Source organism: Ceratotherium simum, chromosome 4 (assembly GCF_057802395.1).
Source record: "Ceratotherium simum simum isolate JZ-2026a chromosome 4, ASM5780239v1, whole genome shotgun sequence".
Lineage (NCBI taxonomy): Eukaryota > Metazoa > Chordata > Mammalia > Perissodactyla > Rhinocerotidae > Ceratotherium > Ceratotherium simum.
Window position 1 is genome coordinate 56,050,886 of NC_141903.1, and position 22,571 is coordinate 56,073,456.

General features: G+C 45.7%; 1 protein-coding gene across 4 annotated transcripts in view; it reads left to right on the top strand.

Annotated features, from left to right (window-relative positions):
* Positions 1–2,789, top strand: part of SEMA6A (semaphorin 6A) — a 123,940-nt gene extending 121,151 nt beyond the window's left edge. For all 4 annotated transcript variants that reach the window (XM_004420285.3, XM_087429908.1, XM_014796583.2 and 1 more), the window contains one exon: positions 766–2,789. In XM_004420285.3, coding sequence (XP_004420342.1) covers positions 766–1,964 — 1,199 coding nt within the window. In that variant the 3' untranslated portion in view covers positions 1,965–2,789. The remainder of the gene's footprint in view (positions 1–765) is intronic.
* Positions 2,790–22,571: the final 19,782 nt, after the last annotated feature.

Below are 22,571 nucleotides of genomic sequence, written 5' to 3' on the forward strand. Positions count from 1 at the left end.
AGCCGTAATAATGAGACCTGACACATCTCAAACCCACTACAGGGCCCCAAATGGTCTCTTTTTCTAAATATTCTCTCAGTTCAAGTAAGGAAAGAGCTTCATTCAAATATTCAGCATATTTACCTGAAATTGAGTGTGCCTGGGTTTTCGGGGGTGGGGTTGGGAAGGGTGATGCAAAATCAGCATAAATATTTGTCATCTGTGAGCTTTAGCTATTTTCTTTCACTGTAAATAACACACACTGTCTCTCCTCCAATTGCTTGAAATTCAAACATAGCTTTTCTCCAGATAGAGGCCATGGTGCCCTCCAGGAAGACTCTGGAAGCCTGGAGTGTGGTGCGATTTGTTCATTTAACGTGCATAAAATTGTTGCCTCTCCCCTAGACTCAATATCTCGGTTATCCCAACTGTATGAGGGGAAGATTGAAAAAAGATGAAGAGGGAAAGAGGGATAAATTTTGGAGATGAAAAACTGCCATATTCCGGCAGAGCGAAGTGAAGTACAAACAGCGTGTACTTGAGAGAGAAAAGCACTTTTTCCAGAACACAAAGAAGGCAACAAATGAAGTCTATTTACATACTTCACAGGGGGGACTTGGGAAGGATTAATTAGTTAATGTTTGGCAAGCTGCGCCTTGAAGACAAGTTATGCAGAGGTGCTATTGTCACTTATCACTGTTATTAATTAACAGGGTGAATGCCCAACAAAAATAAGCCTTGCAGTGTGCTTTCATTTCTTAACACCATATGCGATGTCTATTGCAGGAGTGATACGGGAAAGTTACCTCAAAGGCCATGACCAGCTCGTTCCTGTCACTCTCTTGGCCATTGCGGTTATTCTGGCTTTTGTCATGGGGGCCGTCTTCTCCGGCATCATCGTCTATTGCGTCTGCGATCACCGGCGCAAAGACGTGTCCGCGGTGCAGCGCAAGGAGAAGGAGCTCACCCATTCGCGCCGGGGCTCCATGAGCAGCGTCACCAAGCTCAGTGGCCTCTTTGGGGACACCCAGTCCAAAGACCCGAAGCCCGAGGCCATCCTCACACCACTCATGCACAACGGCAAGCTCCCCACTCCCAGCAACACGGCCAAAATGCTCATTAAGGCTGACCAGCACCACCTGGACCTGGCGGCCTTGCCCACCCCCGAGTCCACCCCGACGCTGCAGCAGAAGCGGAAGCCCAGCCGCGGCAGCCGCGAGTGGGAAAGGAACCAGAACCTCATCAATGCCTGCACAAAGGACATGCCCCCCATGGGCTCCCCTGTGATTCCCACCGACCTGCCCCTCCGGGCCTCCCCCAGCCACATCCCCAGCGTGGTGGTCCTGCCCATCACGCAGCAGGGCTACCAGCACGAGTACGTGGACCAGCCCAAAATGAGCGAGGTGGCCCAGATGGCGCTGGAGGACCAGGCGGCCACCCTGGAGTATAAGACCATCAAGGAACATCTCAGCAGCAAGAGTCCCAACCATGGGGTGAACCTTGTGGAGAACCTGGACAGCCTGCCCCCCAAAGTCCCCCAGCGGGAGGCCTCCCTGGGCCCTCCGGGAGCCTCCCTGTCTCAGAACGGCCTGAGCAAGCGGCTGGAGATGCACCACTCCTCCTCCTACGGGCTTGACTATAAGAGGAGCTACCCCACGAACTCGCTCACGAGAAGCCACCAGGCCACCACTCTCAAAAGAAACAATACTAACTCCTCCAATTCCTCCCACCTCTCCAGAAACCAGAGCTTTGGCCGGGGAGACAACCCGCCCCCCGCCCCGCAGAGAGTGGACTCTATCCAGGTGCACAGCTCGCAGCCATCTGGCCAGGCCGTGACTGTGTCGAGGCAGCCCAGCCTCAACGCCTACAACTCACTCACGAGGTCGGGGCTGAAGCGCACACCCTCGCTAAAGCCGGACGTACCCCCCAAACCTTCCTTTGCCCCCCTTTCCACATCCATGAAGCCCAATGATGCGTGTACATAATCCCAGGGGGAGGGGTCAGGTATGGAACCAGCAGGAAAGGCGAGGCGCCCGCTCAGCTCGGCCAGGTTCTCAACTGCCGGAGGACCCACCAGACCAGGATGGCCGCGGCGAAGCCCAGGACGCTGGGGCCTCCTCTGGGACGCGGGGTCCTCTCCAAAATTGGGCCATGTGGTTTGGTGAAGGTTTGCAGCGCGGGACTCACCTCCATTCTCTTCCTTCACTCTCCCCGACACCCTACAACAGGTCGGACTCACAAAAAACTTAAATTATCATCACAAACATGAGCCAAAAGCACATACCCACCCACCCACACACCCACTCACACACACACATACACACACAGGTAAACAGCAACTGCAACATTTTGTCCGTGACTGGACGGGGCGCTGCCAAACTGGGCTAGCGTTCCAACCTGCAAAACGAGTACATTTTTAAAAATCATGAAAATTAAAAAGACAAAAAAATAAAGAATTCATTGATAATTCTAACTCAGACTTTAACAATGGCAGAAGTTTACTATGCGCAGATACTGTGAAATGCCCACCAGTGTTACAGCTTTCTGTTATAGCAGATTAATGCCATGTTGGGCAACTATGTCATAGATTTCTGCTCCTCCTCTCTTTTAATGAAATAACGTGACCGTTAACGCAAGTAACTCTATTTATTGTTCACCCTGTTTTTTCCTTAAGGAAAGGACTCTTCCACATACTATCCTATGAACAGCTCTTCAGAAAGCCCCTTGGAAGTTAAACTATTTAACGTGAAATCCATTAACTGGAATAATTAAGTTTCTTTATTTTTACAATAAATTCATTGAGTAAATAAGTTGGAGCTGGAATTCTGAGCTTTGTGTTTGGACTGTCTGATCTTTAGCTAAAGGAAAAAGTTAGGAGGGGAATATTTATTTAAATCTACCAATTAATTTGCTGGTCAGATTTCTGGCCTAGAACATGCAAAAAAATAATCAGTTTAAAAGTCCTTCCAGATCCTAACTTCTAAAGCAACCAAGAGAGGAACTTTAAGAATGGCACATCCATGTCCCGTGGCTTTGTCAGTGGTTCCCACTATCTGTGAAGGCACCAGCTTGTGATACACCATCCCATTTCACCTTGCATGTGAGACAGCAAAGAAAATCCACAAACGGTGTGAACTAATTAATATGCTGGCTGCTACCGTGCATAAATTAATGGTTTGATCACACGGGTTTTTCGTAGGGTTACATCTGTGAATAGCCTGTTTTCCACATGTAAATTTGTGCCTTACACCCTGAGTTGTGTATACTTACAAACTGTCGTTATGATAAACTTTTTCCCCCTTTTGAAATAAATGCAGATATTTATTTAACCCTCCCTCCCCCCATCCCCATCCCAGCCCTCTGGAAGATTAGCATCCAGCAGATGGGAGATGAATGTGGAGGTGATCCTGCAGCCTGGGAAAGCTGGGCGGCAGCACGCCCTCCAATTCACACTTCCTTCTAGTCGTGCCAACTCCAACCGCCCTTTGGCCATGCTGTCAAGCATGGACCCCAGTGTTGTGGGTGGCAAATCCCCTTTCTCCCTCTGGAGCTCCCTGTTTCTCTTATATTCTCAGATCATTTCAACATGGCGATACCCTCATTAGCCAGCAGAAAAGGGACTAACTAAATGTCCCAGTCCTCATTTCTGCTGTGTCCACTGGCTGGAGAACACGCTGTGTGTGGTTAGGCAGGCACCTGGGAGGAGTCTCCAAGCCATGTGCTCAGCACCCACGTGCAATGCACACAAAGAAATGACATGGAAATAGATGCAGGCAGGCTGGTCCCTGCTGTGATTAATGAGTAACTCCAAGCACCAGGCCAACCACAATGGATGCTGCAAAAACATAGACTGGGGCAAAAGATTTTTAATTTTTTAAAAAATTTCTTTATCCTTTTGTCATTATTGTTTGTAGGGGGGGTGGGGAGGGGGTTGTGTTTTCCTCCTTGGTGTTTGTTAGCTCAAGCACACAGAAGGGACTTGTGTTTACTCTATCACGAACAAAAGAATTGTCAACATACTGTAAACCGTGAGCATTGTTGGTCGTTATTGTTTTTTTAAACAGTTAAACAGTATATTTGCTGGTCTCTTTGTCTCTTTTTATTTCCAGTTTGATCTTCTGGGTTTAGTTTTGTCTTTTAAAAAAAACTTTCAAAAAAAGACAATTTGGGACAATTTTAAGTCGGCTGGTGAAAAAGTGGCGCCTACGTAATCAGAGTGAGACCCGGGTGTGTAGCGAGGGCACATACACAGCCTTTAGTTCCAAACATCCTCTGCAGGTTTGCTGTTGTTCGGGGTAGGTTTTTGTTGTTTTTGTGTTGTTTTGTTTTGTTAGTGGAATCAATATTCACATCCTGTGGACTCTGTACCCTGAAACATGAATTCTTTTCTAGAAACTGAGATGGTGTTTTTTCCTTTGGATTTTCTTTAGAAAAGCAGAACTTAGGAAGGCAATGGGTATATGTCACCCTGCTGCCTTCTCCCCCAAGTGTGACTCCCAAGAGTATTGACGGTGCACTGCCGCTCTCTGGTCCCCGTGTGCGGGCATCACTCCTCAGCTGTGTCACAGAGACCTGTCTCAGAACTTCCATCCCACGTTCCTACATCCCACATCCCATCACTTGTGGTATTAACCCTAAAATGCCCAAATGTATTGAGCTGGTCTTCTGCATTTATGTTTTTTTCCCCTTTTCTTTTTTTCCCCACTGCGTGTGGGGGGAGGGTCCATAAACCTGAGTGTGCCTTTGCTTTCCACCCTTGCTAGACACTGGTAGATGCAACAACTCAGATTTATATTTGTTGTAAAGTTGTAAAAATATTGTGATGTCACCAGTTTTCCTTCCATCTCCACATCCCCTAACATCTGATTCACGACTTAATGTATGTTATAAAAAAGAAACAAAAAAAAAAAAGGGAAAAAAGACAAAAAAAGCAAGGAAAAGGCTCTTTATTACTTAAAAGTAATAAAACAAGACTGTTCTACATTATCTTGCGTGTGCTGAATGCTTTTATTTATCTCTTAATTTTTCCCTTTTTAACCCCGCCCTTTTTGGGTAGGATTCTACTCTTTTTATCCATCTCTATTTGGCTTCCAAAGCATAAATAACAATGTAGTTAGACCCATTTGTTTGCAGTACCCACACCCTGTGCCCCGCCCCACCCCCCCACCATTATTGATGTGTTTTCTCTGCCTGCACCCAGCCTGGAGCAGGAGTGTAGCGGAAGCCACCGGTAATTAAAAGGCAGAGCATGCATTGACTCCCTCTATTCATTTTATGCATTTCTTTTTATGGGCTTGTTCATCATCAAACATTTATGGTAGGCTTGATAGTTTAAGAGATCAAGGCTAGGATTTTAGTATGTAGGGTCCACTAAAAATAGATCCTTGCACAGATGTGACTTCAGCCTTTTTACATATTAATAAGGTGGAGGGTGCTGGATTTTACTCCTTGTTAGCATTTATCTCTTATAACCCAGCAGATGCAGTTGGAGGTATATTGGGATGCAGCCGTGGATTTTTTTATTTTGCAGAATAGCATTATGAAATGCCTAGATCAGGTTTTTCCCTCTGGGATATTTTTAAAACAGTTATTTAAATAAGTCCTCAGCTATAGTATTTTAGTTTTGACCTTCTGAAATAATTTTTTTAGGTGTTTGAGGTCAGTTTGAGTGTGGGAAGCTGGAGATTGGGGCTCAGTTCACACCCATGGTGATCCAGTCACCTTTTTTTTTTTTTTTGGTGAGGAAGATTGGCCCTGAGCTAACATCTGTGCCCATCCTCCTCTATTTTGTATATGGGATGCTGCCACAGCATGGCTTGATGAGCGAGTGGTGCGTAGGTCTGTGCCTGGGATCCAAACCTGCAAATCCCAGGCTGCAGAAGCTGGAGTGTGCGAACTTAACCACTACACCACTGGGCCGGCCCCCCCAGTCACCCGTTGATAAGTCACTTCCAATTGTGTTTCTTGAATCCCACCCTATGGCACTGTCAGGCACAAAGTTGACTAGAATATAGTTCCCTCCTCCTCATTTATCAGGAGAAATTGACACAGCCTATAATTGCCACTGGGAGGTAGGAACAAAGTGCTGAGGAAGTGCCCCAGAGGTGTGGGACACAAGGCTACCTTTGAGCCGCTTCTTACAGAATGACTTCTCTGGACAGCTAGCCCAGGCAGAAAGGATAACTTGTGCAAAGGCCCCAAGTGTGCTGTGATTAGGAAACAAAAAGTTTAGGGGTCCTTGAGCAGGGTCTGTGAAAAAGCCTGGTGGGGGCAAGGCTGGGAACAGGGGTTGGGGCCAGAGTAGGAGAGGCCTTGTTACCACATGTTAGAATTCTAGCTGATGGGCAGTGGAGTGCCTTTGGAGAGTATGAAGCAGCAAGCACACATGTTTGTGCTTTAGAAAGCTACCTGGCAGTGATGTGGAAAATGGATTGGTCCAGGGAGAGGCTGCAGGCCGCCGGGCAATGTGCCAAATGGCATGCCAAGTTGGTAGGAGCAACACAAGTAAATGCTACATCCAATTTCAGATTCTTTAGGAAACAGAATCAGCTCTGTGACCATCCCCTCGTTTGCCAGCCAAGAGCTTCCTTCCCCTTGTGTGACTGACAGGTTTGCCCTGCCCAGGTACCCAAATGTAAGCCTGAGAGAATGGCCAACAGCTAGTCTGACTCTTTCATTTTAAAAATGGAGAAGCTGAGATCCATTGGGTGAAGGGATTTGCCCATGATCCCAAAGCTGGTGTAGAGCAGCTCTCCCGAGGACAAATGCATTCTCTCTTACCCCCATTCATTCACATCGTTAGAGCAATACTAGCTAGAAAGAGCTGACAGCCCCTCTGCCCAAGGCAGCATCTCCGTCTTGCTCAGTTGACTGAGTGACCCGGGAAGCCCTTCATACTTGCCTCCGCCTTCCCCAGCTGGGCATCCCAAATGCCTTCATCTGGACCCAGGCAAAGCGGCGGGCTGGAGCTCCCGTCACACTGGTTTGAAGCAGACAGTCACTGCAGTGCAACTTGATACTTGGTATAGTGGCTTTTGCTGCACTCAGCTTTGTTCCGGTCTGGTGAAGAGGTGACAGAGGCTGAGCAGGTGCAGCCTGTATTTTAGCTGGGGCCCCAGGGATGTCCCCGCTCACGCTCGAGAAGTGCCTCAGATAACCCAGCTTTTTTTTTTTTTTTGTGAGGAAGCTCAGCCCTGAGCTAACATCCATGCCAACCCTCCTCTTTTTGTTTTGCTGAGGAAGACTGGCCCTGGGCTAACATCTGTGCCCATCTTCCTCCACTTTATATGGGAAGCCGCCACAGCATGGCTTGACAAGAGGTGTGTCGGTGCGCGCCCGGGATCCGAACCTGGGCCGCGAGCAGCGGAGCGCATGCGCTTAACCACTACACCACGGGGCCAGCCCCCAACCCAGCTTTTTAATTGTTGTGCTTGCTTGCTTGCTTGCTTGTTACAGGCTTGGTGGTTTGTGCAGGATGTTTTTAGACTGTTGACCCTAAGCAGTGGCTGTCCCAGTACAGCCAACAGGCTAGGTGTTTCATGGGGCCAGAGTTGGCGTCTTAGACCTGCCTGCTCCTGAAGTGCTATGTCAAGTAAACATGGACTGGTCTTGTTGTTCAGCCTTCTAAGTTGGCAGGAGCCAAACAAGATGCCCTAGAACCATGGTGCCTAGGTCTGACTGCCTGAACAAAAGCGCTTTCAAAAAAAGTCATTCAGCAAGTGAAATAAAAGTGTCAGAAAGGCATCTACAGTTTCAGACACTGGTACGTTTTGCTTGAGGGAAAAGAGTGAGGGGAATTTAAAAGATCCCTTTAGACACAAAATAACATGATTAAGAGCATAATCCTTGTCCTGGCTGAGCACTGTGACAGCTGGGTGCTCGGACTCAGTAACCCTTAGAAACCCATATCTCACGCTTGTCTTGAAACCAGGTGGTGACGTGTCTCTTGTACAGACTTGGGAAGGAAGGGCTCACATTTATTGATTGGGACTGCCAGACAGATGGGGATCTTCAATATTCCATTTAGAGTATTGTGTATCCTGAGCTCTAACCCCCCCGGGATGCCTGGAGGTGGGGGACGGTTGACCTCAAAAGAGGGTTAGGGCTGAACTGATGTGCATTAAATGTGGCTGGGCAGAAAAATGTGCAGATGTCCCTCCAGCAAATGGAAATGAAATTTGAGCAAATCGAGAGAGGCAGCTGAGTGGCGAGGAGTTCCCCTCCCCCTCTGCAAACACATGCACACACACATGTGCACACAGATGCTGTCACCAGGCTTTCTCCTCTTGGGGTCTAATACCAAACATGTCCCAGAGGTCAGAACCCATGTTTGCTGAAGGTGGACCCTTTGGGAGTTCTTTCACCCCTTTTCCTGGTAAAACATGGGTTCCACCTCAGCACTTTCTGATCAAAAGTGAATTGTCACAAACTATAGTCTCAGAAATGAGAATCAAGACCTTTGCAGAGGAACCTGGACACAGGTCCCTGACAGCCCATTGATGGTGACTGAGATGGCAAGCAAGTTTTTAATTCTTCCTAATCATCTTCAGATAGAAAACTCCCTTGATAATCATTAACAGCATCCCCAGAGCAAGTCATCAGTCCTGCTAGCAGGATGCAATAATGGTCCAAATAAGGGGATGCTAATGAAGGGGAAAAGTAGGTAACCATGAAATCAGAAGCATTTTTCATTAATGATTTTCAGCAAAAAAAAAAAAAAAAAAAAAAGATGAAGGTGACATTAGACACAGTGCCAAATGCCAGGAAACCAACATGAAAGAAACTCAGGCAGGATTCCCTGGGGTTGCCTAGGTTGAGAAAGATGATGAAAAATCAGTCTGAGAACCACTCTCTTTTTTCCTGTTCATCATAACTGCCCTTCCCATGTTATGGGGTGATGGGAAAGTGGGCCGATCTTGGCAAACTTAGTATCAGTTCTCTTGTGTGGATACTGAACATTTTGCACACTTTGTCCATGTCAGTGCAAAAGCATGAATTTCAACAATAGGGCTAAGGTTCATTTCATAAAAAATGAAAAGTGGAATGGTGCCACTCCAGAGGGGCAGGGCTTCCGATTGTTGGTAACAATGACAATTTACATTGGTAGCATTTTACAGTTTGCAAACACAATCTTGTCCATTGTATTGCTAGATCCTCATAACAGCCTAGTGAGGTGGGCAGTGCATATGATTATCCTCATTTTACAGAAATTGGAGTTTGGAGAGGAGAGATCTGTTGGAGTGCTGATCAACATAAAAATGTAATAATGTTTCAAAAACCTGTGTGTTGACATTATCCCCTCAGCTCTCTCAGGGACACCTCAGATTACACAATTACTCTGCTTCTCCAAAGGGGAAAAGCCTCCCACAGCGTTTCCCAGGAGAGATGGCTACAACAACAAAGTCCCCAAAATAAAGGCTAGGCGCACAACGTTCTATTTTAAGGGCATTGTGCTCTTATATTTTTCCATCATTAAAGAACACATCTCTTCCTTCCTGCGTCTGCAAAATCCTGATGCCAGCAGTGTTATTAGGAACTGTCAGCAGAGCAGGAAAAGAGACAGCTGAATCCAAACTCAGTGACCTCCCTTCTTGAGGCGCACCCTGCCACTTCAGGGGCCGTGACACCAGTTGCCTCAGTGGAAGAAAAACGATGAAAGGCCCAGCTTTTATAGCTTCTTCATCCTAGTCAAGCCACACAGATCACAAGAGAAACTTAAGAAGTTTAAGATTATCCAAGATTAATTGGGCACAGAGAAGAAAAAATGCCCTGTAGCTAGAAGAGTAAAGAATTTGCCCACCCTTCCCTTCATAAAAGACCAAGGAAAAGTAAATGTGAAAGGAAGAGGTAAGTAAGATATGTTACTGTTGTCTTTTCATGTTAGCCCCCTTAGCCACTTAGGCATTGTGGGTACCCACTAAACAATTTGACTTCATCCCTGATGTCAATAGTTGGATGATTTGGTTAAGTGCCTAGAAAAATCTCCCAGTAGGAGACAGAAGGCAGAGATTGCCTCCACGTGGGTACCCATCTTCCCCCTCCACATCACTGCCCATGTTCCATGTTGCCACTGCCGCAGATGGACCCTCCGGGAGTTAATAAGCTATTTGGTGGGAGTGCATGCACGTGGTGCAGAGGAGGCAGGACCATCTTCTCTGGAGTGGGTGCTGCCTCCCTCCTGCCCTGGGGGCAGCGTGGCCCAACCAGTCACCATGCAGAGCTATTCTACAGCACTCTGAAGAAGCCAGCATCTTCCACTTGCCGCCTTGACAGATAACCTCAGACAGATTCCACTCAGAGGGAGAGGAAGATGGCGATTCTTCTTAGAACCCCCCTGTTCTCTCTCTGTTTGCTTTGTTGGTTGCTGTTATTTTTGTTTGTTTGTTTGACAACTGAAGCATGTTCCCAGTCCACAAAGCCTTTTCTCAGTACACAAATATGCTTTTTAGTAAAGATGAAAGCTTGGTTGCCACCAACTTTGGTAACTCTGGTATTAAAGATATACGTAATTCCAACTGCTGCACAGTGCTATTTACTTAATTATGTACTCAATAAAGGTAACAACCTTTGAAACAATTAACTTTCCCTGATCTAAAGGGTCAGAGTCAATAACCAATTACCTTTGAAAAGGAAGTTTTCTATTCCAAAGTGTACATTCCAGGTCAATACCAAATGCTACAGTTGTTCTGAAGACTTGCCTCCTACATTCCTAGGGAAAGGATACATTGCTTTTGTGAAGTGAAATTGTCTCTTGATGGTTGACATAGGTGTTGGCTGAGTTGAATTCTTATTGGTGTTTAATTTTATTTAAGAACCAAAGATTTATCCCCCTCTGTTTCCAGGTTGAAGAGAAGGCCTATGATCACATTCCTTGCTTGGGGAGAAAAGATAATGTGTTAGACTTAATATGTATGAATAGAAACAGGTAAATAATAAGATTTCCTTCTGACTTTGTAATTTAAACAGTGTAAGTCAGTAGGGAAGGGCTGTAATTGGAGCCAAAGTAAGTGAGGTGAAAATTACTAGGTGTTGGAGCATCTGCATCTCATTTTAATTAGGTGAGTATGACAGCAAGATGAAAAACTTTTCCTTGTCACTCAATCTGCAGGGCTTTCTAACCGAGAAACCAAAGGGCTTGTTTTGTCTTCAGGAAAGAGTGATCCAAAAAGATCGTCTCCAATTACCTGGCCAGAGCAGCAGTCAGGCCTGGGCCCAAGGACAGAGCAGCGCCCAGTGGCTGTGGTGTCATGAGGGCGAGATGCTCCAAGATCAGCCCCACAAAGCCCAGCCTCTAAAGGCTCTTAGAGACAATCATCCCTAATTTGGCAGCTTGGAGCTTTCTTGTCTCACAAGGCAAAGTAGCTTAGAGGGAAGCAAATCGCTGTGAGTCTGTGGGCCTGGTGCTAGTCTGAGCTGGCCTCACCATTTCTGGGGCAGTCATGCAAACACTTGGCACCTCATTTTCTCCATCTGCAAAATAGACTAATGATGGCTGCCCTGCCTACCTCACAGGAGCGCGCAGAAATTACGCGCAGAAGTGAATGTTTACCGGCACTTGCAAAACTCGAAACCCCACTGTGTCCTTCTCCAACTTGGCATTCAAAATGAGATCCCATCCTCTAAATCTTCAAATTAAATAAATGACTTTGAGTCCCCATCCTGCTGATAATGAAAACGTCCCTTTTTTCTCTCCCCTAAATACTCCTTATCTGCAAACAAAACAGCCGAGCCGGACCTGGTTAAACAAAAGCCCTGCTTGGCCTGATAGAGTTCTGGCTCTTTTTCCCTCGTGTGGCCATCTCAGCCACATGATGCCTGCCTGGACGCCTGGGGGCTCAAAACACTTTAGTACTGTTCTCCTCCATTTCCAGATGGCTGGTCTGGGGAGAACTGGCTGTGCGCTCACTGAATTCTGCCTTCCCTGCCACCTGCGGCTCTTCCTGTCTACTTGGCCTGAACTGTTGCCTCCAGGCAGGACTTTCTGGCCTCTAGAATGGGCCCCAGAATGCACTGCACGGAACACAACTGTAAGTTCACTCACCGCCTGTGGTCCATGAGGTCATACTCACAGGCACAGTACATGATGCCCGGTGGCCTTGGCTTGCCCGTCTGCTTTGGTAACTTGCTCTTTGAACTGATACATTCACAGCCATTTTCCCTGAGCACATCTGCAGTGCTGCCATGTCCGGGCCCAGAGGGTTTGTAGTCTCAACTACAGATGGCCTGCATGGAAGTTCTACTCACTCAGTCCCAAGCCTATCCCAATCTCACGTCCCAAGAGTTTGTGACATTTCTTTCAAGAGAAAAACTATTTGTTAGAACTGTAAAGTGTTGTACCAAAAAATGTAAGTGATAGTCATCGTATATATCTCGTGATGTTGAAAGATCTAGTTCAACACCTCCTTTTGGAGAAAAATCACACATGAGAGGTTGTTCAATAACTCACTGCTCATTTGTGGCAGAGCTGGGGGCAAGAAGTATAGACGCAACTTCTGAAAAAAGTAACACCAGAACATGGGCGGCTGGAAAAAAGATAGCAATTTATTTCACTCTCATGTAACAGCCCCAAAACACATGATCTAGGATTGGTGGGGCAGCTCTGCCATTTTCATGGTGTGGCTTCCATCTTTGGATCCAAAAAGCTTTTCTAATTGTCCCAATTTCTCAGTCATCGGGAAGGGCAAAAGAGAGAGTGGGTGGAGCATACCATCTTTTTAAGGGCTGCTCCAGTAGTGGTATGGAACACTTTAGCCCACACCCCAGGACCGGAGCATCATCACAGGGCTACACAAGGCAGCAAGGGAGGCTGGAAAACATAGACTTCGGGGCCTGTGCTCCGCAAAAACTCAGGAGTGTGCTAGTACTTTTAAAAAAAGGAGCGGGTGGGCCGGCCCCGTGGCTTGGTGATTAAGTGCGCGCGCTCCGATGCTGGCGGCCCGGGTTCGGATCCCGGGCGCGCACCGAGGCACCACTTCTCCGTCCATCCTGAGGCTGAGTCCCACATACAGCAACTAGAAGGATGTGCAGCTATGACATACGACTATCTACCGGGGCTTTGGGGGAAAAAATAAATAAATAAAATCTTTAAAAAAAAAAAAAAAAAAAAAAAAAGGAGCGGGGCCGGCCCGGTGGCGTAGTGGTTAAGTTCGCGGGCTGTGCTTCAGCGGCCCAGGGTTCACAGGTTCGGATCCTGGGTGCAGACCTGGGCACCACCCATCAAGCTGTGCTGTGGCAGGCATCCCACATATAAAGTAGAGGAAGATGGGCATGGATGTTAGCTCAAGGCCAGTCTTCCTCAGCAAAAAGAGGAGGATTGGCAACAGATGTTAGCGCAGGGCTAATCTTCCTCACCAAAAAAAAAGGGGGGCGAAATGAGTACTGCAGGAAATCAGCAGTCTGCCACACCCTGTACACATAAGAACACATAATCTTATCACACAGTGAATATAAATGTGTACACATTTTACAAGCATAAAATGTAATCAACCACTGCACATGCTACATCAACTCCTGGTTTAGGTACCCTGCCTCCGCCAAGCCCTCCTTCAGCTCCAGGCAGTACTGTGCTCTCCTTCTCTCCTCCCCCAAAGTACCCCCTGTGTAAAGGTTTCTAATATGTACCACAGGGCATTGGAAAGATTTGCTTCTTCATTAGACTGTAAGCATATCAAGGGCAGGAACTCCATCTTTTTCTCCTTTGTAACTCCACAGTCTACATTGAGCCTGATAAATTGTAGGTGCACAATAAATCATTTGCTAAACTAACTTATCCTCGGACATAAGATGGTAAGGATTGAGTCTCCACACACATTCACAGAGAAACAGGATAACTGCTAGTGGTTGTGTCGTTGTCATAATAACTGTAGCACTGATCCCATGCTCCCAGGTGCCAGGTACTGGGCTATGTGTTTCCTTGCATTAGCTTATTTAATCCTCACAAGAATCCTACCCTTTGCTATTTCCATTTGACAGATAAGGCAACTGAAGCACAGAAAAATTAAAGAACTTTTGCATGCTCGCTGAGCTAGTAATTGGTGGATCCAGAGTATACATTTGGGTGTCCCCATAGCCAGTGCTTTTAATCATTTTCTGTCTTATTAGGTGAGATGGGATAGGGAATGCTTTTTTAACGTGATAAGAGTGCCTATCAGAAACCAAGAGACAGCCAACACTAGGAAGCTAAGTGATTAATGACGCAAGAGATGGGAGTCAGACTAATCCCTTAGTGACACTCTTCCAACAATACAGACAACAACGTGCAACCCATCCCAAAGATACCCCATATGTGCAGGCCCACATCAGTGCTGCAGAGATGCTCATCCCGTTTTCCAAAGGGCTTTCACTTAAAGTTAGTAGCTGAAATTTCAAGTGTTTAAAACAAACAATCAAACAAACTTTCCAATACCCTAAACACTTGACTCACATAAGATCCCCACTGCAGTGCCCATTCAAATACCTCAATCATTTGCAAAACCACAATAACAACGGAATGGTGTTATTGTGATGATAGTGGAGTATACATCAGAGATGAACCAAGAGAGCAGAGTGTGCATCAGCAGATTCTGACCTGGTGTTGGTACTGGGGACACACAGGCACATCAGCTCTGCAACAAGCACAGGCGTGCTGAACGAGAGAGAAAGAGAGAGAGAGAGAGAGAGAGAGAGAGAGAGAAAGGTTTATTTCTCTCCTCCTTGAGGCTCTGCTGTGTGACTGCTGATAAGAATCTCCTAAAACTATTTTAGGAGATTTTTTAAGGCAACTTGGGTGTTTTGGAGGGGGAAGACTCATGATTTGGAGGGGAAAAAGACAACAAGATTTGATTTCACAGATGCTTCAGAAATAATGGCATAATCTTATCCGTTTTCAGCAAATACAATCTGAAGCATTCAAGCCTCCGATAAAGGTGTATCGCCTTCATTGGTGCAGCAAACTGCAGATTAAGCTTTTCTTTAATGCTGTTCAAATTGCCTGTGAAGCAACCTTTTATGAGATATGATGGTTCAAACAATTTTGCAAAGAGCAGAAGACAAAGAATATGTTTCTACACTGAACTGGTTTCCTAGGAAACACTGAAAAAAACGTAATACGATATCTCTTAGAGGTAGTTCAAGGACCAGGACTCCTCTTTACTTATTTAATTTTTTTGAACGGTGTTTAATATCTGCCTCTCTGTCTCCCTGCAGTGGGAACTGGGAGGGTAGAACGAGATCTCTTGTACCTGGCTGCCGGGTGTCCTCTCGTTAATTGAGTGCCCGTTCTACACAAAGGAAAGTATTTGAGCCAAGTTGAGCCTTCATTACTCTCTGTAGCAATTTGAAGTAAGAAATTAAAGGGATAGAATTTGAACATTTTGCTCTACTATTAAAAATAAAAAATCCCCAAATCCCAACTAAGAAATTAAGAAAAAAAAAAAAGCCAACCCACTCGTTTTCAAACCACATCTAAATTAACTTGTTTCAAGGTCTTCAAATACCATTTATTTGAGGTTTATTTTTACTCTGGCTCTTCATCGGTCTCTGTGATGTGCCGGCATATGCAGGCTGACAGAGGGTGCCTGAATTAGCAGGCTTACACATTTCCCAAGTTCAGATGCAAGATCCCCAGGGTCTAGAGGTGGCAAAGAAGCTCTGGATGAAGAGTTGGGCGAATCCACAAGTCGGGAACTTTTCAAGGAGCATGAAGTTGTTTGCAATGACACCTCCACTGGCCCTGATTTCCATCATTTATCACTCATGTCAAGAGGAAATCAAAATAGGAAAAGTGAAGGAACATCTGGGCTGTGTGGGAAGGAGTTAAATTTGATTTTAAAATAAATAAGGCGTCAAAGCTTCAAGTTTCACTTATTCAAAAATTGAGGATGAAAATAAAAACGTTGGTTTAAAGAAATCTAGGATCATTTTTGTGAGCGGGAAAGGTGGGAGGGGGCTGCAGCCTCATACGAAGTTCCTCACTCATGGGTACTCTCACTCCACCTCCGTGCAAAGAACTGGGGAGAACCCAGAGAAGGCAGAGGGGCGGGGGGACAGTCGGTGGTGGTGGATCCCCCCCCCCCCCCCCCCGCACCAGCAGGCCACATAGACCCTGCCTCTCTTCACAACCACTGAGTCTGAGTAAGCGTGACATTCTGGGTTGAAACCTCTCCAGGTTGAAAACAATACTGCTGTTTCTCGTGGGGGATCTTTGAGGAGGAGAACTGGTGTGAGAGTCTTGAGGGTCATCAAAACATTTAATAATTGCTTTTTTAGATGGGACACTGCATGAAGAGTTGCCCAGGAAGAGGGAGGAACCTAGAATTTGAAGTCTGTTCTCTAAAATGAGGAACTATGAGATGCAGAACCAGCAAAAGCAGATTGACATGCACGATGGTTATTTTTAAGGCTTCACGGGACCCAGCTCTTGCTAAAGGACATGGCAGGCCCTGGTGAGACCTTACAACCCAAACCGACAGATTGTTTAATGCAGGTTAAATTGGATTAAAATGAATATAAGGAACTGCATTTGAAGGTGGGAAATCCAATTTTGAAAGCAGCCTGTGGAATATGCGGGGAGGGAACAAAGCAAGCCTTCCTGTTCACCGTGGTCTAACAGGGAGGCAGGTGAAACTGAACTGAGGATCCACTGAAAAGCCTCAGGTAGGGTAGACACTTGGATGCCACGTTTCCTGGCTTCTTTTTTTGATGACAGCATCTTATTTTCCTTTTGGAGAGTTAATGGCCCCTTTGTTACGATCTTGATGGAACCATAAGTTAAGGTTTCTTGCCCTCCCCTAACCACGAGGTGGACAGGTAACCCAAATTAGATCAAAGTCTTCTCCCCAGAATCTTAAGGAGACAGATGTCCTCAGTGGTTGGCACTCATGACTAAACAGATAGACACTGACTGGATGTGCCATCAAAAGCCCAGGCCCAGGCTTCACAGCTGGAAGCTGCTCTGGTTAGAGAGACAGTGAAACCCCCGTATCCCCTAAGGACTGAGGTAAGTGCAGTCTGAGGGGGAAAGCATGTATTTGTACACAAGGAGGTGAGACAGGAAGTGGAGGCCACTGGATGAGCCCTCCATCTAGAACAGGTGGTTCTACAGGCTGCATCATTCAGCTGAGTCACCTGAAAGACCTTCTGGAAGGCATGGTGATTAATGGTAGTGTGCACCTAGCATTGGTGAATCATGGGGCTGGGCACAGAGCCTTCTGGACAAAGGGTACAGCTTGAAGACCAAGCTAACATGACATAGTCAAGATTCAATCAAGTAAAATGGGAGATTGTTATCAAGATATAAGAGTATCTCAAATACTAGATGCAAGAGTTCAGTGGGCCTCATAAGGGCCTGGGACCCAGAACTAGAAAGTCAAGAAGCAAGGTGCTGTCTGTGTCTCTCTGGGGCCCCTTGGCCTCTGGTGCCCTGACTTATTCACAGAGACTGCCGCTCTCTGACTCTGCACACGAGTCTAAAGCGGCCACTCCAGAAAGGCAGCCTGAGCTTCCAAAGCACATCATTTCTTGATTCAAACACCTGGCAGAGATTGACCAGCCTCTCTGAGTCTCAGCTTTGGGACTTAGGTTTGGAACCCAGGGTCTGGAGTCTATAGCTGGGGTGGGCAATTTCAATGGAGGCCTGGCAGCCATCCTGCCTGGCCAGATCACAGCATACCTGTGCTCCGTGGAGCCTCCATGCAGACATGGGCATTCCCTGTCTTCTGGAGAACTTCTTAAGTGCCATCTAAGGACAGAAGAAGGGAGCATAGTCTGATTTTGGAGTTTGATAATTAACGCTTTTAAGGTGGGGAGCTTAGGGAAAATTACTTAACCTTTCTAAGCCCCAACTTCCTCATTAAAAAAAAAAAAAGTGTTTTTGGAGAGAATTAAATTAGATAACTTAAGAAAAATGATGGCACACACTTTGTGCTCGATAAATGGCAGGCATTCCCCCACCTTGTGTCTGGCCACATAGAGGACCACAGAGGGGTCGGAGAACAGGGACCCTCTCCTGTGATCCTGAGGTTTCACATACATATAGGCAGTACTGGATTTTTCTTAGCTTTTCTGAAGGTCTGTTCTGGTTTAAATACAAATTCAGTGAACTTGCTGTGACATCCAGACTCCGAGTGTGAGAGCATTAGGCTGAGTGACAGCACTGTAGCAGTCTCTGGGCCCTGAATGTGTTTAAACAAACATGACATTCTCCACGGCTAATGTGACTCCATAGGTGCTCAATGTATTTTACTCTTTAATGTTAAAACTAAAATATATTTTTCCCAGAATATCAGAACACCAGATGTCAGGTGAGGACAAAAAATCTCAATACACGCACTGTATTCAGAGATGGGGGGGAGGGGATACTCGGGCTCAGTGGATAAGAACAGAGTTTTAATAATATAGAGTCTCTCCCCTTGGCTAAGCCTCACTCTGGTTGGTTTTAGCATTAGGCTGAAGAATTGTGGGATAATTCTAACGGCCACAAAAAAACAAATGTATTTTCCCAAAATGTCTGTTAGAAAATCTGAAATTGGTTCATTTAGTCAGTAAACACATATTGCACATCATGTTGCGTGTTGCTGTTCTAGGGGCTGGAGAAGTGAACAAGAGATGAATGTGAGGTGGTGGGCCAAGGGCTCTGATCTGGTAATGTGAGAAGCCAAAGCAATGGACCCCGACACAGACTGTGGGGTTGAAGAGGAGGCTTCTTGGAGGAAGTGGCCCCCAACCTGTGTCTTAAAGGATGAGTGGGAATTAGGTATAGGAGTGGGGTCGATGGTTGGGTTTGGCTGGGAGTGTGGCATAGAGGAATTGTTCCATGACAAAGAAACAGCATGTATAAATAAAGCCCAGCAGAACATGGGTCCTGTAAGAACGTGCAAGCACCCAAAGTCTTCAAATCTAAAATGGACACATTTCTTCAGATGTTAAGGTCTCTGAACTCAGCACACATTACACAATTAATATTTACACATAACATTGTTTTTCCCTGGGCAGCCTCCTCCTCTTGTACATACACACGCACGCATCACACACACACACACACACACATACACACGTTGTAACCACTGTTGACAATTTGACATGTATCCTCACATACTTTCCCTTTTGCAGGATTTTTTTCAAATGTGGAATCTATTTATATTTCCATTAACCATACATTGAGAATCACATTATTTGCACTAACCAGATATCCCAGTTAGTAGTGGCATTGGACCTCACAATCTTATAAATAGCGTAACTACCTTGTATCATGTATTTAGTTGTTCCCATGTCAACAAGGCTATAATACATAAACTCGAACACATGTCTTTAAAAATTGACATTATCTTTATTTATTAATTTCCAGAAGTTGGATTACTATTACAAAAGATATGTTTATTTCAAGATCAATGATTATTTCCGAAAGTCACTCAAAAATCCTCCTATAATTCACAGTAATACTGATGAACTAGTTAGCTTGGGCTGCTATAACAAAATACCATAAACTAGCTGGCTTACAAACAATAGAAATCTATTTCTCACAGTTCTGGAGGCTGGAAGTTGGAGATCAGGATGCCAGTATGATGGGGTTCTCATGAGGGCCCTCTTACAGGTTGCAGACTGCCGTATCCTCACATGGCAGAGGGCAGAGAAAGGACACAATCTCTCTCCTGACTCTCAAAAGGGCATTAACCCCATTGATGAGGGCTCCACCCTCATGACCTCATCTGGTCCTAATTACCTCCCAAAGGCCCCACCTCCGAATACCATCACAATGAGGGATAAAGTTTTGATACATGAATTTTGAGGGGACACAAACATTCAGTCCATAACAACTAATAACAAACCACCCTTCTCCCTATACCCTAACCACCCTTTGGAGGGCCTCCATCTTTTTAAGTTTGGTCAGTTGTGTAGGTAAAAATGCTTATTGTTTTTTAGTTTCCATCTTTCTGAATATTAGTAAAGTTAAGCAACTTTTCATTTGCTCAAGAAAACAAAAAGAGAACATTTTCTCTTTTTTTCATGGACTTTTTCCATTTTCTTAATTTATTCTTATATGTGCATTAGGCAAGACTTTAAGCTTCTTGTCTTGCAAAGACATACAAGTTGTTCCAACCCTATTTATTAAGTAAGGCACCCTTCCCCACTGTGTTATAATATCAGTGTGATGACTTTGAACTCTGTCAACTCAGCTAAACTGGAACTATATTTTCCAGAATTCCCTTTCCTCTATGGTTCCGGGTTAGGGATGGCTACAACAAAAATTTGGAAGGTGGAAATGACACTAGCTATCGTGCTTTGAAGGTCATTGTAGGGTATAAGGTGCTCTTGTATATTGTTGGCTTGAGGCAACACCCAGGACTGTAGCTCCTCCGGCTCCCACCGGATCTCCTCCTTCAGATTCTCTGAGTCCCGGGCCAGATGTTTGTGGAGCTCTGTGGCAGAGAGAGCAGGTTTCTCCTGCAGGTCACCTGCAGCATCAAGGTGGTGAGACATAGGGTGGGTTCCAGTGTGTCCTCAGGGATTCCAGTTGATACTCACTGGTTCACCCAAGTTTGTCTTTTATCTCACCAGCAACGTGTCTAGCTTTTCTTCCTGACTGCCCTATGGTGACTCAGGCCCTAACAGCAGAGGCAGCAGCCGTGCATAGACCATCCTCTAGAAAACGGCATTTTAAACTGGAGTTTCTGACCCTCTTGAAATTGTATGTAAAATTGTGTGTGTGTGCCCAGAGATGCTATGAAAGGTGGTCACTCTGAGTTGTAACATTTTTCTAATCACCCTACCTTTTCAGAATCTCCTACAAAGCACTTGGCAGGCAAGTCAAGGTGGTCCATCCACAGTAAAGATGAATTCATTGCATGCACAGAACCCCTGCTCTGAAATTTGTGAGAGATGCTCTGGAGAAGGACATAGCCAAAGGACTTTCTCCCCAGGTCCAGCTAGGGATGATATAAATAGTGACAGAGACCTCATTGCTTCCTGAGTGTGACCAATAATCCAGGGTGTACATGTGAGGGGCCCAGGAGCACACACCCACATACTGGGTGGGAAACCTCTGGCTTTGGCAGGCAAGGCTGTTGTGAAGTATTGTAAGAGCACCATATCATGTGTTCTTCTCTCATTTATTATTTATACCGCTCCTGCTTCCAAAAGGATGTGACGCGGCTTTCAATGAAAAGCACAGATATGAAAGAACCATACAGCCTCTAAAACTAAAGTCAGAAGGCAAGAGCCAAGAAGGAGAAGAGGCAATAGGGGGAGGGAGTTTGTAGAATAATTATACCAGAAAGCATTGGCTTAGCTCCGAACTTCCTGTCCTCCAACAGAGAAAAAAGAAAGGAAACACAATGGTATATAGTTCCCTTTAGCTAGTGACAGGAAACAGATCATCAGGAGAGGCATTAGCGATCTCTGGAGAATTCTGGCCCCTTTGGCCAGCAGAGAGCCAGGAAAGGGGAGGAGGAGAGGTGTGAGTCCCTCCGCATACACCTGGCCCCTGCAGGGACGTGCGTCCATGAAAAAGTGCTAATTTTCTGGTGTCGGAGGAAAGATGCCCTTGCAGAACTGTTCATTTTGCTCATCATATATTTACTGGGCACCGGCTGACTCTGTACTAAAGATTTAAAAGTGCAAATAAGAGCCTGGTACCTTCCTTCAGGGGACTCACGTACCTTCCTTCAGGGGACTCACAGTCAAGGAAGGTAGACATAATCAAATAATTAAAATGAACTTTGATAAGTGTCCCAGTAGAGGGATGAACATCATGCATGGAAGCACACAGAAGGGAGCCACAAACTTTACTTGGTAAGGATGCCAGTGCCTGGGAGACCAGGATGGGGGAAAAGATGCACTCCCAGCTGAGGGCCTCATATGGGTAAAATAAGTGCAGAACTGGGTAGCCAGTTTTGGTGGAAAGGAGCGAGGTGGTAGGCATGGAGTGAAGAGGGCATGGTCATGTTGCAACAAATGGAGGCTTGAAAATTTGGCTGCAGTTAAATCGTGAAGCTCCTTTCATGTAAGGCTAAAGAATCTGGGCTTTGGCATGAAAACCATCAAAGATGTTTAAGCAGGGAGTGATGAACTGAGATTGTAGGTTTTGTGTATTTGCTTAAGATCCTCAAATCCACACCCAGAAGGCTTATGGAGAATCTAAAATTGGTCAACAAATCCTTACTTGGAGCAACCAAGAGCTGAAACAAGGACATTTCGTACAAGCTCAGCGTTCTTTTGTAGGGCAGAACTGCATGTCCTTCCTCATCATAAAACAGGTAACAAGGGACTCGGGCTCAACGAGCCTACTTAGGCACAACCAAGAAGAGAAGTAAAGTCAGCAGCAGGGGGCTGCTTCCAAGAATATATCTGGGAGTTTTGGAAGAAAAAAGAAAAAGATGCATTTGGGAGCCATCTAAAAATATCTTCCTTGGTGAAGGACACACAGGTACTTTCTGCTTCTCTGTGTAGTTAAAAGAACAAAAAATGGCCTGTTCCCATTAGTGCAGCAGGTTTCTAGTGGGATAAAAACCCAAAGGCAGCACAGCTGAATAAGGAACAGGAGCCCGGAATGGATTAGGGACCAAGGACAGTGGTTCTAGGCAGAGCCAGCGGTTTGTGTGGGATATGGAAGGAAATAC